General features: G+C 37.5%; 2 protein-coding genes across 8 annotated transcripts in view; one reads left to right on the top strand and one right to left on the bottom strand.

Annotated features, from left to right (window-relative positions):
• APBA2 (amyloid beta precursor protein binding family A member 2) overlaps nucleotides 1-2030 on the top strand; it is a 103630-nt gene extending 101600 nt beyond the window's left edge. For 5 of the 6 annotated variants that reach the window (XM_064456588.1, XM_064456586.1, XM_064456587.1 and 2 more), the window contains one exon: nucleotides 749-2030. In XM_064456588.1, coding sequence (XP_064312658.1) covers nucleotides 749-820 — 72 coding nt within the window. In that variant the 3' untranslated portion in view covers nucleotides 821-2030. The remainder of the gene's footprint in view (nucleotides 1-748) is intronic. The other variant, XM_064456590.1, reaches the window with a different exon arrangement.
• A 1117-nt stretch (nucleotides 2031-3147) lies between these two features.
• Nucleotides 3148-16136, bottom strand: part of ENTREP2 (endosomal transmembrane epsin interactor 2) — a 144160-nt gene continuing 131171 nt past the window's right edge. Inside the window, exons 8-12 of one of the 2 annotated variants that reach the window (XM_064456591.1) lie at nucleotides 14118-14193; nucleotides 10738-11328; nucleotides 6751-6825; nucleotides 5738-6075; nucleotides 3148-3743 (exon numbers count right to left, since the gene is read on the bottom strand). In XM_064456591.1, coding sequence (XP_064312661.1) covers nucleotides 3558-3743; nucleotides 5738-6075; nucleotides 6751-6825; nucleotides 10738-11328; nucleotides 14118-14193 — 1266 coding nt within the window. In that variant the 3' untranslated portion in view covers nucleotides 3148-3557. The remainder of the gene's footprint in view (nucleotides 3744-5737; nucleotides 6076-6750; nucleotides 6826-10737; nucleotides 11329-14117; nucleotides 14194-16136) is intronic. The other variant, XM_064456592.1, reaches the window with a different exon arrangement.

Here is a 16136-nt window from a genome sequence, read left to right as displayed (position 1 = left end):
CCGGTACTTTTAAAGAAATCACTAAGGGACCAAGATATTCAGGCAGCGTATGGCTGGTGAGGGTCTGTATTATCAGTTAGTAAAGTTCACCTTCCTTCCTCTTGCCTTATCTGATTGGTACTGACAGCTGTTACTAAATTTCTGATACAACCTGATTACCCAACCTGTTAGGCTGTTAAATTCCTCTGACACTTACCACAGTACTCCTTGTAGAATTAACTTAAATACACTAGCCATGAGAGAATGTGTTCACCCAAACCCGTGACTGGCATTTAACTATCAGGTGATAAAGTCCAAGTTTTGTGTTCAGAAGATCATACTCCAATTAGGAGAAAATATGTCCAAAATGACAGTCCCACAGAGAAGGAAGATAGAAGAAAAATCTAAGTTCAGTTAATACCAGAACAGCAGAATGAATTTTCAGAGGTTTGTGCTGCTTCTTCGTAAAGGCCTGTCATTGGAGTAGCGTATAACAATAGAAAGTGTTTAGGTGTCTTTTTAGCTATATGATATTGTATCCTGTCGTTGTCATTTCAAAAACAAACAAACAAAAAGATGCACAAAAAAAGGCAAAGACAGCAAACCAGCTTGTTGGAACCAGAGAACTTTGAACTAGAAACTTTGGTGATGTTCACAGCTATAGAAATCAGGACAATAAATACACTTACACCACAGGGAGAGACCGATTGGACCTTACAGATTATTTTAAACTAGTAACAATTTAATTTCTGTGTAAATCAATTGACAGATTCATATGAAGACTATGCCAGCTGCCATGTTCAGGCTTCTAACTGGACAAGAGACACCCCTATACATCTAGCATGCGACTCTTGCAGCAAAATAACTCAATTCCATCAAAGCTGAAGCCCTCATAGCTGAAGAGAATTTTGTATTTTGTATGAATGAAAGGCTTTGAAGCTGCCCTGAGGGCTCTGAAACAAGGAACAGACAGGTGTATCTGCCTTTTCTCACCTTCCTTTTTATTTCTTTGCCAAAAAGCGATGAGAAGGATGGTCAAGGACAATAATCACTGACAAAAATCTTTGTAAAACACTTAAGTATTTTGGAACATCTTCTAAACTCTTTTCTCATAAAACTTAAAACATATTTATTTGTAACCTGTATGTGGAGTGATGTATGTATGTCTGTCTTATTTGATAAGATGGTGAGCGTGAATATTTGATGAATGAGACTGCAGGAAATGGCAAAGAGAAGCAATCAGAGAAAGTTATGGCTGCCTCAAGGTAAAAAATCCCAGTCCCATAAAGTGGTCCAAGAGTGATGGCTTTGCAGTTTTAAAACTGGTGCCGAATAGATGGTATTTCAGTGGAAAGGAATGTATGCAGTTAAAACTTTTAGATTCTAATGTAAAGAAAACCACTGTAGTACTTGATATTGTTATGACAAGTGTAACCTGTTTGGCAAGGTATGAACATACACATGTAATAAGTGTTTCATATGCTAAATAAAGAATAATTGCCACAAGATTAAAATCAAAATATTTATTTAGATACATATTTATTTTTAATGCTTGTGATTTTTATCATTTAACAGAATTATTTCATGGATAACTTATTGCACAGGTTGTGTAATATGTGTAATGTGTTGGGCTGGGGTTTTTTTTTTCTTTGAATTTTGCATATTTCCGTTTTGTTTCTATTATCTCAAAATGGGAAAGCCATGGTTACCTGTTTCTGTCTTTTATAAAGCACTCTTATTCCTAAGGCAATGTGTTCTGAATGTAAATTGTTTTAACCTAGCACCATCAGCAGTATTAGAATATGGGTAGATAAAAAAACCCTAGTAGTAAAGTTGTATTCTTTACAAGATAAATGTTAATTGGTGTAACTTTTTGTCTAGATATTTTTTTTTGGCCAAGGCCTTGAAGAAAATACACTGTGACTTAAGAAGCCTTATCATGCAGTAACTAAAGCGCTTTAGATGACTGTGCTTCAAGGAGTAGTGTGTTGCATGCAACTGACCTTAGGAAAGAATTAACCTACTATCACTAATAAACCTGAAATAATAAAGGAAGCTTGCTTATTTTGTTTGTTGTGTAAGTTTACATAATTAAAAAATCCAAGTAGAAGATCATTTAATTCTTCATCTAAGTGCAGTTGCAAGGTCACAGATTTTTTTTTTTAAAAAGGGACTAATCTCTCAAATTAGGAATTTGTGTGTCATTATTATCTTGAGAGTACATGCTTTTAATTAGCGTACCTTATTGCCACTGGATGTCACTGTGACTTCACATCAATACAGAAGCATGCTATAAGTAAAATACATTAAAATGGATGATTCTGTAAAACTTAAACTACCCATCTTCAGCTACATTCCTTTGTGACCTTTTCACAGGATGTCTGCCCAGCTCAGAGTAACACAAATGAAACCAGTATCTGATTAAACCTCAAATGGAAACTAACGCTACTGACAAGCACTGCTGCAAAAAAATTAAAACCTTGAAACGTCAACCTGTGGTAGGTTCTTTACGAGAACCTTTTGTTTAAGGCCTTTCCAGTTTCCTCTGAAAGAGCCAGTATGAAGCTTGCACTGGAAGAAGGTGCTGGCAGACCTGTGTTTATGCTGGTAATCAAATTAGTGTCAATGATATTTGCTTTCTGATTTATTTTTAAGATCACTGTTAAATAAATCATAAATGCAGCAGAACCACAAGGACATGTTTTAGTAATACAATTGGTAAAAATACTAATTGGAGTAACAATTCTTTTTAAAAAAATGTTCAAGGCTCTGCTAGATAAATAGTCACCTAAGTTACTATCAGTTGGCATTTGTAAAAAGTTTGTGAAATCTGCTTTTTGGAAATGCAGAATTTCAAAGACTTATTCCCTAATGGGAAGAATCTCAGAATTTTGGTTACAATTCACAGACTACTTAAACATTGGTTTTTAATAGCATACACTACTCCATTAATAAACTCATTCAGAACAAAGGAAAAATAAATCACACTGCAGCCTTTACTAGAATTTAAAAGGGCAACATATGGGGTGGGGGTATGGAGGAGGGGAGTTTTAATAGGACAGATCCGTTAGCCTGGCATGAAAGATACGGGAAAAATGGATTAGAAGCAGGACCGTATGTGCGTATGAATCACCTTTACATTTCTATCCAAATCAGTTGTTGAAAAAGTGAAGTCCAGAAATACTGTTTATTAAAACACTGATCATAGTTAGAACACTTTGAGGTACATGAAATAAACACAACATTTAAGTTGTACAGCCAGTCTCTGGTGGTTTTGCAATGGTTTTCAAGAAATGCTAGACATCATCAGTAGCATTTCTATAAATACGTTTCTGGTTGGAAAACCATTTGTTATGACTTTACTAATAAATCAGTTAAAATTTTGCAAAAATCAGGGCTGAAATTTACATTCAAAAATAAAAACAACCCAGGTGTTCTCCTCCTGCTGTTGGAAAAAAGTAGCATTCCAAAGGAAGACACTTATTTCTTTTTAAGTCATCGACTACTTGTATTTCTCCCAGTCCTGGTTTCTTCCTTAATTCTCTTTGTTGGAATCACATACCTGCGAATATCTGATATCAAATGATGGTCTCCCGGCAAACGCCAATGAAACTGTGAGGCCTGTCCCGCTCTAAACTGTGAGCTATATGGGACCTACGTAAGAAGGCAACTGGAGAGCTCAAAGCACCACAGCTCTGCAGATGAAGATCATCTTGAAGTCGCTTTCTAGTGGTATTCACATTCTGCTGGGTACTTGTGATGACCTGTTTAAAAGGGCAGGAATGGAGAAGGAAAAACCGAGGGAAATAGGGTAAGAAATGTTTTCATTTAAAAGGTTCAGTCCCCGAATATAATTTCATTTCAGTTACCTAATAACAGCACTCTCCCAGAGGAGAGGTGCATTTGTGCAGCCATCCAGAGACCCTCCCGCTTCTCCTGTTCTTACAACTGGTCAGGGCTGCGCACTGGCTACCAGAAAGCAATCAGGCTTGAAAGGCATCAGGCCTCCTATCTGTACTGCAGTGTTGAAATGACAGAGGTGCAAATAAGTATTTGTTTCTCTTTCTACAAATGCACAAGAAAACCTGTGGAAGAGGTGGCAGCTCTGCCACGTAACTGACAAATACAAGTTTGGAGCAAATTAAACTCATCTGTTTCTTTTAGGAGAAAGAGATGCTTCACTAGCTTTGCTGAGGATGGAAGAGAACTAAAATCTTGCAAGCCTGGGAAACAAACATTTTAGTGTCAATAGAACTGTCAAGCTACTTCACAAATCTAGATAATACAACTATTTTACCAAAAAGTCTGTGACTTCTTAAGCAGATTGCTGGGATGCCCTGGAATTTTACTAATTAATAGTGGGTTTTGTCTGAAAAAAATAACTACTAAAACTAATTCTTCAAAGTGAAAAAAACATATGTCTCCCTGGACCTAGGAAATCCACACAGGATAAAAATCGGGCCATTAGTTTTTGGTTTTATGAGCTATATAAGCACTCAAAATCTTTTATACTGTTTTGTTTTGTGAGAAACTATGTTTTCCATTTAAAGAAAATTGCTTTCCACTTTCTAACCTTGAGGACTTAACGACCTATAAATTTTGTAAAGCAATAAAAACGTTAAAATTGAATTCCATACCAACACTCTGTTAAGCATGTCACAATAGTACTGCTTTTCTGCCCATGTGACTACAGAGGTAACTGATACGGTGCTACTTTGTTCTACTTCATAGTTAGCAAAACCACTCTTGCAGTAAGCTTTATTAAATGCTGTCTGTTTCCTGCTCCACACGACATTCTCTCATGTGCTATCTAAGTGTTATTGCATCCTATCTTAATACTAGCCAATTTCCCTCACTTTGGGATCAGCAGACCAATACCATAGGAATTGCATATCTCCAAAGGGGGAAACAGTGCCCCAGCCTGTATCCTTAATTGACTGTCCAGCTCTGTGGAAAGCCTGCAGGCAATGTGGTTAGCCAGTGCTAAGAGCGTTCTGCTTTTCAAGTCTGACAACATAAAAGGAACTTCATTTCTATAGCTATCATTGCAGTAACAATACTAGCAAAAGGTGATTCACCACATTTCTTCCTGCAGAAAAGACTGATTATTAAACACGCATTAGATAATACAGGTTGCTGCCACTAATAATTCCTTTGTTTTATAGAATTCCTTCCGATCCTTGTGTCTGCTTTATTCTCACTCAAGGTGAGAAGATGCATTATTCTTTCATTTGGAAAAAGTACAGTTCCTCAATTTTTTTCCTTTAAAAAAGCAGGGGGCATTATTCTTCTCTCCAGGAGTAAAGGTAACTGCACTGTTCTGCTTTGATAGATTGTGGCCCTCCTTGTATATCTACCCATTCTTTTCAGCTAGTAGCTTATGCCTTACAAATATATTTGCCTCAAAAAACAACAGATCCGAGTCAGTTCTGTGTATCTCCGTATATAAACACAAATTCCTGTATGGAACAGTCACAGGTGCAGAAAGACATTGGAAATAAGAGAGGACAATTATCAGTGGGTAAGTATCAGCTCCCTCTGGATCTCCTAGGATATTACTGCGTCCAGCTGAAGACTTTTAAATGCATTTATGAGTGCTTCAGTGTAAAAGGCAGTGCTGCCCAATAAATATTATTTCTTACTAAAGCCATGTTACTATAAAAGAACTTTTCCAGGCATTGTCTGAAGTACTGCAAACTGTTTAAACATTTAAATAATGTGTGTGTCTATCACGGTTCAACAAATCTTCAGAACTTACATGGCCTACCTGGTCTATAATATTGGCACTGAAGATGGCTTCTTCCATGTGTCTTTCATCAGATTTTATTACCGATCGTATGCTGTTCACTACATGACGTACTTCTGGAGGGAGACTACAGTTTGATTGCTCCAAAAATTTTGCCACTAAAATTTTTGTGTCTTTATAGGCCTTAAGGTCCACTAAAGAGCGTGGTCGCTCTTTTGAGACTGCGTGCAAAGCCTTTGGCTTTAGTTGTAGATCAATTTTCCTTGTATCCTTCTGTTTTCCAGTTGGTAGGAAACCGCTCAAAGAATGCTGACAAGCAGAGGCAGGCATATGAGAACCAGAAACAGGAACTAAAAAAGGGGGAAGAATATCTTTAATAAGTTTAAAAAAAAAAAAAAAAAAAAGGAAACAAAAAAGGCAAAACAAATATCGTCACAGAAGTTTTTACTTTGTCATAAAATGTCTGTTGTTTTTCTGAAGAATAACAAAAACATGCAATCAAGGGAACACTGCAAAACAGTATTTAACCAGGGGTCAGGAGTAAGACTCTTTCCCATGACCAAGAAGGTCTGCATATAGGATCAGTGGCTGGATAATTAAAGTACTTTATAAATCAAAGACATTTTTGCTACCTCTACTTTCAGGGACTTAAGCTGATATTAATGATAAGGGGAAACACCAGCTACCCAGTTTTACATATATAACTTGTAATGTTTTAAAGGCCCCTTTCTTCCCCCAACTTTAATGATTTCTAGGCCTCCAAAATGATAAGCAGTGAATAATACAAGACAGATTAGTAAGAAATACAGAGAAAGCAAAAATGCTAAACTAAGGCAGAAGACTTCATTCACAGCATTTATTTTCACTCAAAGCGTGGTTCCATCAGCATTGTACATCATATATGTGTGCTGTTAGTGATTTTTCTGCTCCAAATTTTCTAGAGCTTCTTTCTCTATCAGAGGCTTTTAAGTATTTTTAAAACGAAAGAAACCCATATGATGCTGCTTTAGAAAACTGATCCTCACCTGTTTCTAATGTAGCTGGAGATAATCCTGCGTCTTGATGCTGGCTACATACAGGGGTGCAGGCACAATTATCACCTTTAACCAAGGAGAGACAGAAAGAGCACAATCAGGCCCTGCTACCCTCTTGCCCAAAGCAAGGAAAAATACTTTGGAATCGTTTATTATCTCCTTTACAGAATGAAACTACATAGAAGAAATAATACTTTCAAGATGTCCATTCATAAAAAGAAGCTACTATACACAGAAATGTCCTATAAGCTGTTAAATAACCACGAAGAGAAAGGGAGTTCCTGCTCAATGGTTTCCTGTCTGTTACACAGCTATCAAATCCTAAATATTTCAGCCAGGACAAATACTGTCCACTGCTGATTAAATTAATGGGTAGGTGACCACTAGGGTTACTGATGATCCAATCAATAACAAGTGGTTACACAGCATCTGCAAACAGTTTTGGACATATCTGCCTTCTAATGACAGAGCTTCTGGGATGCCAGCACAAAGATAATGATGATGAGATCACACTATACAGTAATTACCAGGGCATGCTTTTTGATTTCAAGCTTGTGACAGTCAAGATGGAATAAACACTCACATTTATGCTAACGCTGTTTACATCTGTTTCCAAGACTGAAAACTATTTTGAACTTCTAGATAGATTAGAAGATGTTTGCTTCCATATCTTCAGGGAAACTTTATAATGAAAAGCTGGTATAATTCTCTCTGGTAGAGTGAATACTTAAATGAAGTAAAACAAAGTTAAGATGCTACAAACATAGAAAATCTGAAAGCAATTAAAAGAGACAGCATTTAGTCTGTCTTTAATTTGCTTTATTATGCTGAAGCACTGCAACACATGAATCATGGCATGCTTATTAAAAGGAGACACTTCAGCAGTTCTGTCTTCCCATCCATTATTATCCTGCTTAATGTACTTGTAGCACAGTCAAAACTACACCACTAGACATTATTCCAAATTATCTGGAAAGCAGACCCTACAATAATCACCCAGGCACTTAACTGATACAGACACAGTCTATCATATTTGATTATGAAGGTTATTGTAACAAACATCAGTACTAGAAGTGGATTTTGTCCTCCTTTACTGATAAACTTCACAGGGAAAAGACAAAACATGTGCGAACTACTCATAAGAAATTTTTTTTCAGCGGGAACTATTTCTTACAGAGATTATATGTGAACCCACCATACTTACATTGTCCAGGGACTATAAAGGCACCTTTTAAACTGAACTTTCATCTATAATTTCTCTACTAGAAGTGATGGATATTTCAAAACAAATCAACAAGGTCACTTTCAGCATTAAAGGGATTAATGGAAGAATTATTGCCTATGCGTACCATAAAGACTCCATCATGTCAAGATGTGCTTGAAGCACATGAATTGTTTTATTGACCTAAAAGCCGAGTTTTATGCCAGCGTTAAAAGTTTCAGATTACTAATTTATTAGATCTCATTGGTGGTGTGTCACTACTCTGTTGCACACATGCAACATCCCTGTGCCAAACAGCTTATGTTCCAAACCACATGCAGTGCAATCACAGAAACATTCAAGACCCATTTAACAAAACTCTATGCAGTAAATTTCAAGGTTGCACTTCTAAATGTCTTCACCTTGACTTGTCTGGGGAGGTTAATCAGAAGATAAATTAATAATTTTTCTTAAAGCAGAAAGACAGGGTCCTAAGACAGAACCAAACACCACTTAACAACCTGACCACTGTATTTTCCTCATTTGCGAACATGCCTGAAGCTCCCCCACCCCTCAGTTCCCCAAATGTACGTGTCTTACATGAGTTATTAGTATGAATGATACATAATTGTAGCCGTCTTTCACATAGTCAGCATATTTGATCAGTTCTACTCCAGGACAATTATAAAAAAATAAGTATATATTAATGAAAAAACACCCTAACACTTCTTCTGGGTTGCATAGTTGATGGCACTCAATTTGGTTCCCTTTATCTTTGCCTGTCCTTCAACTCTGTGGATGTATTTTGAAATTCTGCAGTAAGACCTACATACCAATAGCCAGTCATGAAAAAATCAAGATCAAATCCCCTTTAAAGTTATGAAGGCTATAAAGAGCTTCAGCTGCGTGTCACAGCTTAGGAAAAATAAGCTTCAGGGCTGCTACAAACAGCCAGTATATGTTACTAGAATTGTGCTGCTTCTAACCTATGTCTGACTTCCAAATAAGGTTCAACAAAACGTAGGGGAAGGGAAAGTGATGTGAAGATGTGAAAACCTTCACAGAGTGAAATTTTGCAAACTGTAGTTTGCCAAACAAATTAATGAAAGAAATATGCACATCTAGACTCAAGTGCTTCTCTTAAAGATCTAATTTTAGAGAGTCCTCTGTAGGCAGCAAAAGAATGGCAAACTGGGTCAGCACAAACATATTCCCTCTGAGTTACTACTTCTTCTCCCCCCCTGCTGTGTGTGTATTGGTATCTCTAGAACCATCTCTGCTCCTTTACTACAGTCTTTGCTAAGCCCAGTTACATCTCAGTGGTGTTCAACCCATGCCCCTCAGCTCATGTAGGCCTAAGAACTTGGAAATCAGTCAAAATAATTCCCATAATGCCACTTCTCCAGAAAAGATGATGAATGTATTTAGGACATGTTAAAAATGAAGGCAGAGCACCTGTTCTACCAGGTGTCCCAGTAGCCAGCTAGAACACGTTGATATGTCTGCCTACAGTCATCTCTCTCTCAAACACAGCTCAAAAAGCATATGGAGCAAAATATGGAAAACTTGCAAAGCATGATCCAGAAGAGAAAGGACTGCTCTTCTTGAATTTGGCACAGTAGAAAGGGTTTAGAAATTCCTCCTTACAGTCTGCACAGCAGCTTCACAGCACATATATCCTAGCAGAGTAAATCTCATAAAATAAACACAGACTTCTAGATAAAAGATTCACTTTTCCTGGACAGGATACTGACGCTAGATTTCTAAAGGTAAAAGACATTCAACTATTTAGCTAAGTATGAGGTCTCTGAAATTCATAGAAACAGAATAACAATGCAAAAAGTGTAACAGAACCAACATACCATCTTCCTAAATGAAACCAGTTATTTCACCATTTTGTCTACTTTTCTTTTGAGCTAGTCAAATGATTATTCTTCTAGACCCCTCAGAAAGCCCAGTGAATACATCTGTAACACCACAGTCTGATATCCTACAAGTTCTCCAGGTTACCCCTTTGAATCTCTCTAAACAGCTTACACTCTTTTGTAAAACCTGCACTCTTCAAATGGTTGACAGTTCTATATTCCTGCTATTATGTGATCAAGCCATTCTCTACTAAATCAAACATTTCTCTTCCACTAACAAGCAGATTTTTATGAAGATACACTGTTCAGCTAAGAGCATCTCTTCTCTTCTTCCCTACTTGTCTAAAAGAAGATTCACATCAGAAGATGCTTATCCATGGCATTCAAACTTTTTTTCATTTATCATCTTGTCACGTACCTCATCTTTCATTTCTCTGTCCTTTAAAACTTTTCACCGTACAGTCCAACTTGCCACTACCCGTTCACACTGGCTGCCTCTGACATGAACCAATACTGTCAATGGCAGTGTCACCTTCAGGAAACAACCTGCTGCATTACAAGCATGACAGCTCAGTTAATAATTTCCTAAATAGATCCCAGCTACCATTCGGCTTCTTAGTTTAGCTTCTCAGTGTAACAGTTATAGAGAGGTGGACACATCTACTCAAGAGATAGTCTTCTGAGCACTGCTGCAGAAAGGCTGGTACAATTTAGAAAAGCCAAAATTAATTTCACTCTGTCACTTTTCCCATTTCCATTCTTAAAAATTTTCAAATCTAGAAAATGTTAATGGAACTAAAGCCTTCACACGTAAGTCAACCTTCACGTAATTTCCAGCAGCAGCACTGACCACATAAATCACATACCACTCATTTGTTCCATGCTCCACCAGCATTGTGGTATTACACCTACCTTCTGTATAAGACGAACATGATACAGGGTCACTAGTTGATCGGACTATATGTGAAATTCGGTATTTTGTAACACGATACTGCTGGACAGCACGCTTGTGGCCACTGCCGTACGAAGAAGTATTTGTGGGCTCAAAACAGGGAGAGGTCTGGGAAGGGACAGGAGGCTGGCTAATGACCGCACAGCAGATTTTCTTTTGTTTCAAAGGCGGCGTGACATTGCTTTCTGCAACGTCTCTTTGCAATTCTCTTTCTGAGGGGCTGAAATTATCTGAGGAACCATCCAAGGACCTGCCATGGGCACAGTTCTTTTCTTGTCCTTGAGACCTGCCTGTAGAAGCTCGGCTCTGGGAACTGTCATCCCCATCAGGAAAACCCTCGGAACGAGTTTTGTGGAACCTGCAGCGGGTGCTGTAATCCAGAGTGCTGCAGCTCTGGTCTATAGCCCCCTTTGGGGTTGTACAGTAGGGAGAAAGATCTGCAGAATGGAGAGATCCTTGAACTTCCAGCGAACAAAGATCTTCAGAGGAGCAGCTATGGTCTGGGATATCAACAGCCTCAGAGACCATCAAAGAGGTGCTCTCAACAGAAACTGCAAAACAAGAGATTTAGAGAGAAATAAAGACTTCTTGCCCCTTTCCCATTCCCCCCCTGACTTGTTTTCAATATACTGATTTAAATTTAGTAACTGTCAAGTACATCAATAATTACTCAAAAGCTTTCAGATGACAGAATGCCAAAGCAAGAAAGACTGAAGCGATTTACTTGTTTCTAGTATCCTTCAGGAAAGATAATTTGTGCTGTCCTCAAGTATTTTCTTCAACTAATAAGCACACTTGAGCACTGACACCAAAGTACTATTTGTAGCCACATTTGGACAGTAACGGCTCTGTTGCTACTGGTTTCGCTGGTAAACAGTGAGAGATTGCCTGTGGTAGAAAAAGTAAAACTTTACACAAATGCTGAAAAAACATGGCTCACTCTGATCATTTTTAAACCTGCCACTACTGTCAATATTACCTTTGTACCTAACACCTTCTAATCAATCATCATTTCCCTAGAGCAGGTATTTACAGTCTTCACATACAAGAATTCACCATCATGTAACATCTCTGGCACACAAAATATGTGGCGCACACACTTCAGATAGAAGCCAAATATTCTATCCAAGGTCACATCATCTTCGGAGCCCTTTGTATTAGGAAGTGATAACAATGTCAATTTTTATGTCATGTCTACAGATGTATGTTATGGATGAAAATGGCCCCTTGTATGAAAATAAATACTTGGCTCTGCATTATTCCCAAAATCATGATAAAAATAAAAATACATAACCCAGTCTCCAGGCTTCAATAATACAGACAACACTTATCCGATATCAGACTGGAATTCCTTAAAGTCCTACATCTAAAATAAAAATATTTACAAAACACAAATCACATAATTCTGTTCAGCTCAGCAGCCTCTGATGCCCTTTTTTGTGTAACAGCTGTGCTAACCATATTGATGACACAAATGTATTTTAACTGTTTTGTCCGGAATAGAAAAATAGGTTCTTTTAGTGAATTAAAGAACATTTGTTAAGTGCTCCCATGTTTTGGGTTCTGGGAAGCAAAATGAAAAACAAATATTCATGAGGTTGGATTTTATGACGGACATTTTCTTCTTACATAAAATGAATCACAACTACTATTTTCTTTTGGGGCTTCCAAGAAATAAACTTGTAACACTTAAGAGGCAATCATAAGGTTGCCAAAGAGGACATAATCAATAATGGAAATACACCTATACATCTACATTACACTAAAAATGCATAATATTCACTGCTTATTATGTGTTACGTGGAAAACTGCAACGTTTTATTGGACCATTTATATTTGTGATGAGTCCTTAAACACTTTTTACCTAGTTTGATGATTCTTTGCAACATACTCCCTGAACTCTTTGAAACATCTAAAAAGTTTGTACGGATACATGAAAGCATCCAGTTTGTGCCATCTTCAGAGCACAGATCTTCACTGTCCAAAACTCTCTGTTTTGACTCTATTTAATTGATAACTAGAGTGTGGTTCTTTGTACCATTTGCTACCTAGACTCAAGAGCCTTAAGCTCTATTTACAGCTTCTTTCTATTCTGTACTTCCACTGGTGTGGTTTTTCTGGTAATACAGACAGGAAGGGGAGGAGCCTGAAACAGATGAGAAGCAATCACAGTTTAACGGACATGGAATGGTGACACCTGACTGATTCTACACTAATAAAACATGCCCAAGGACCTTCCTAGTTCCCTTTCATATGCACACAGCACAATACGTAATGTCAAAACCCTGATTTGAGAGCTGGCCCACTGCTTCCTGACAGTCAAAACTCTAGCACTGCCCTTTAAATTTAGACTTTCATATGTGGATGTAAAGTCCAAATGTACTTAAGAACTTTGGGAATTAGGTCTGTAGACACAGCCCTTGTTAACAGCAGCACTTAAAAACTAGGCACCTTCAGGTGTCATGGTCCACTGAAGTTTTCAAACACCAGGGCTTTTAGAAAAAAACAAAATACCTTAGTATTTAGCAGTAGTTAAAGGTGACTACTGGTGGCTCTGGAAGCTGAAATCCTTCCTCCCAGAACAGATACTCTGTGTAGGAACAGATGCTCCTCACTTACCTGTTAGGCTGTCAGTCCCATTCTGGATGCTGAGAGGGGACTGTTCCTGTTTCTTGGACCACTCTGCCACCACCTCTCTGCCCTTAAAGGTAATAACTGAGAACACCTGCCAGTCTATTCATTAATACAATATTAATATGATGTGGAAAAAGTATTTAATGGAAGTTTTACTGAAGTAATTATTTCATACAAACTGCTCAACATCTCATGATCCACTGAGGCTGTAATGTTTAAAAAGCCCTCCATATCCACAGACCTGGTAAGGAGGCCTATTCTAGTAACTTTTAAACTTTAAACAAAAAGACTGTGTGCTGCTACTCATCTCCTTGTATTCACATCTATGGTTCAGGCAGCAAGCTTCCTATTCAGACTTCTGGAAGCAGGAAACTACTATATGCAGAAGGCGTGTGGACTATCAGGAAGGCGCCCACGGTTACTGACAATGAGACACAAACTGCCAGTTACCTGCATGACTCTTCAAAGAGAAATGACAGTTGCCATATCTGCCTCAAAGGGCTTTACAGGGCATGCTTCATTGAGCAAAACTCCCCTCCGCACTTCCAGCCACATAAGTTTACAACTGTGAAAAGATTCTTCTTGCCATGTACAATCTGAAAGCAAATCCGTCTTTCTCCATTGGGAAGGGCAGAAGAAAAAGAAAGGTTCACTCAAAAATCCTACTACATCCTTCTCAAGTAGACAAACACAAAGCTATGATTACCTTGTGAGCTGAAGTCCAAGGTCATGTTCCTCTCACCCATGCTTGATTCGGATACTTGCTGATCAGGACCAGTGACCTAAATGAAAATTGTTTAATGAAACAGCACATTAAACTGCAATTTACAAAAACAAAGTATAGCACTGGTGATCTTAAGAACACACGTGACAATGTGAAATAACTATCATATAAGCTGCTATTCAGACTGAAGGCTATTTAAAGATACAGGATTTTACAACATCCTTGGGTCAGAAACAAATGCAGGGCAAAGGAACATGCTTGAAGCAATTTTTCATTTTTCCAGAATCTAGGATCAAAATTCATCTTGAATTCACAGGCAGCTGGGGCTGCACACCCACATTACAAAACTTTGTCTGCAATGCTTAAAACTACTGGTTTTATTTCAAGCAATCTCTTTTTCTATAGTCTGAATTTTTCTATATTATACTATATATATACAAACACATATATACACACACGCACTATATTATTATACTTTTTCCCCCACCACATCATATCACCCTAAAATAGGATTGAGAACAACAGAAAACAAAAACAAGCACAAGAGCAGTATTTTCCTTTGGTTATTTGCTGAGATGTTAACACCTAATCTATTTTTAAACCCTCAACATCTTTGCCACCCAACATGGCTGATGCAGGGTGCTCTCTAGCCTATAAGAGATTGCTGAAGGGAAATAATACTAGGACTCACCTTTTTTTCTGAAAGGATGGATCTAAGTAGGTAACTTCCCTTCACTTTTGAGAATCATGTGAACAAAAGACACAATCAGTCCTGCCAGAAAGACTTGATCCATTAACACTTGAGATTTAGGAAATCTTTCTACTGATTTTTAGACTTTGGATTGGACCTTGTTGCCAATTTCATTAGATTTTTAGCAGCTCTTTGGGCTCATTATTATTAAAAAAGTCATTCTAATAAATAGCTAGTAACAATAAATGAGAAAAATATAAAAAGAAAAATCAAAGGGAATGAGATTGATACAATCTTTAGCAGAAAGCATCGTATCTGCTTCTGTCTGTAGGACCACAATTAACTAGTAAAAGCTTATTAAGGTTAGTGACAGTCTAGAAATAACCATCAGTCACTTCTGTGAAAACCTTTTTGTTAAGAGCTTAATATGTATCTGGCCTTCTAAAAAATTGAATGTGACACTATTACTCTGAAGCTATTTACGAAAGAGCTTCCCATACACATGCCAGTGTAGACTAATGCAGACATACTATATGCATAGCTTACTGTGCTCACTAATTCTTTTTTTTTCTATCTATCTAGCCATCCATAACTTACTATGATTAAGTTATCAGGAAACTTTTTCTGATACAAATTTCCTTTTTTAAATTCTAAGGGTTAAAGCCTAAGGGTTAGCAGATACAATTCTAAACAAAGAACAGTACCAGAAATACTCCAACTCAGCAACAGACAGAGAGAGGACTAGGAAGCAACAGTGAAACCACTAATACTTTAAAACTATTTGCTTGGAAATTTCTTAAAGGCTCTTTACTGAAGCAGAATATTGCATCTGTGGTAAAACACAAAATTAGTGGTGTCACTCTAAGTTGCAGACCATTCCTTGGAACTAACTGTGGAACTGCTGGTAACTAACTGGAAAACAAGTGTTCTCAAATGCTCTTTGCTATGGGAGAAAATTCAGACTAACTACATTTTGGAAGAAATGTTTTAAGGGTGTTTGTTTCTTTTTAAAAATCTAGGGGTTCTTTATAAATCTGCATGGTTTCACAAATTCTTAATCATTGACAGGAAAATATCTGCTGAATATTTGTGCTGAAACATTTATTGACCTTCTACATTCTCCCAGTCACCTGGCAGCCATAGTGACATCATCTAGTACCTATAAAATGGCCTAATACCTATAAAATGAGTTACATGCAAGGCAGAGGTTTTGGCCAACCTGTACTATTGAAAAAGAACCATCTGGAGCTTTGACCTAGTAAATTTAAAATAACAACACTGATGTACAGCATATAAAGCAAACTTAAGGC

This window comes from Phalacrocorax carbo, chromosome 7 (genome assembly GCF_963921805.1).
Source record: "Phalacrocorax carbo chromosome 7, bPhaCar2.1, whole genome shotgun sequence".
NCBI classification, from domain to species: Eukaryota; Metazoa; Chordata; class Aves; order Suliformes; family Phalacrocoracidae; genus Phalacrocorax; species Phalacrocorax carbo.
Note: the sequence above shows the minus strand (reverse complement) of the source record. Positions and strands in the feature narration are given on the sequence as shown.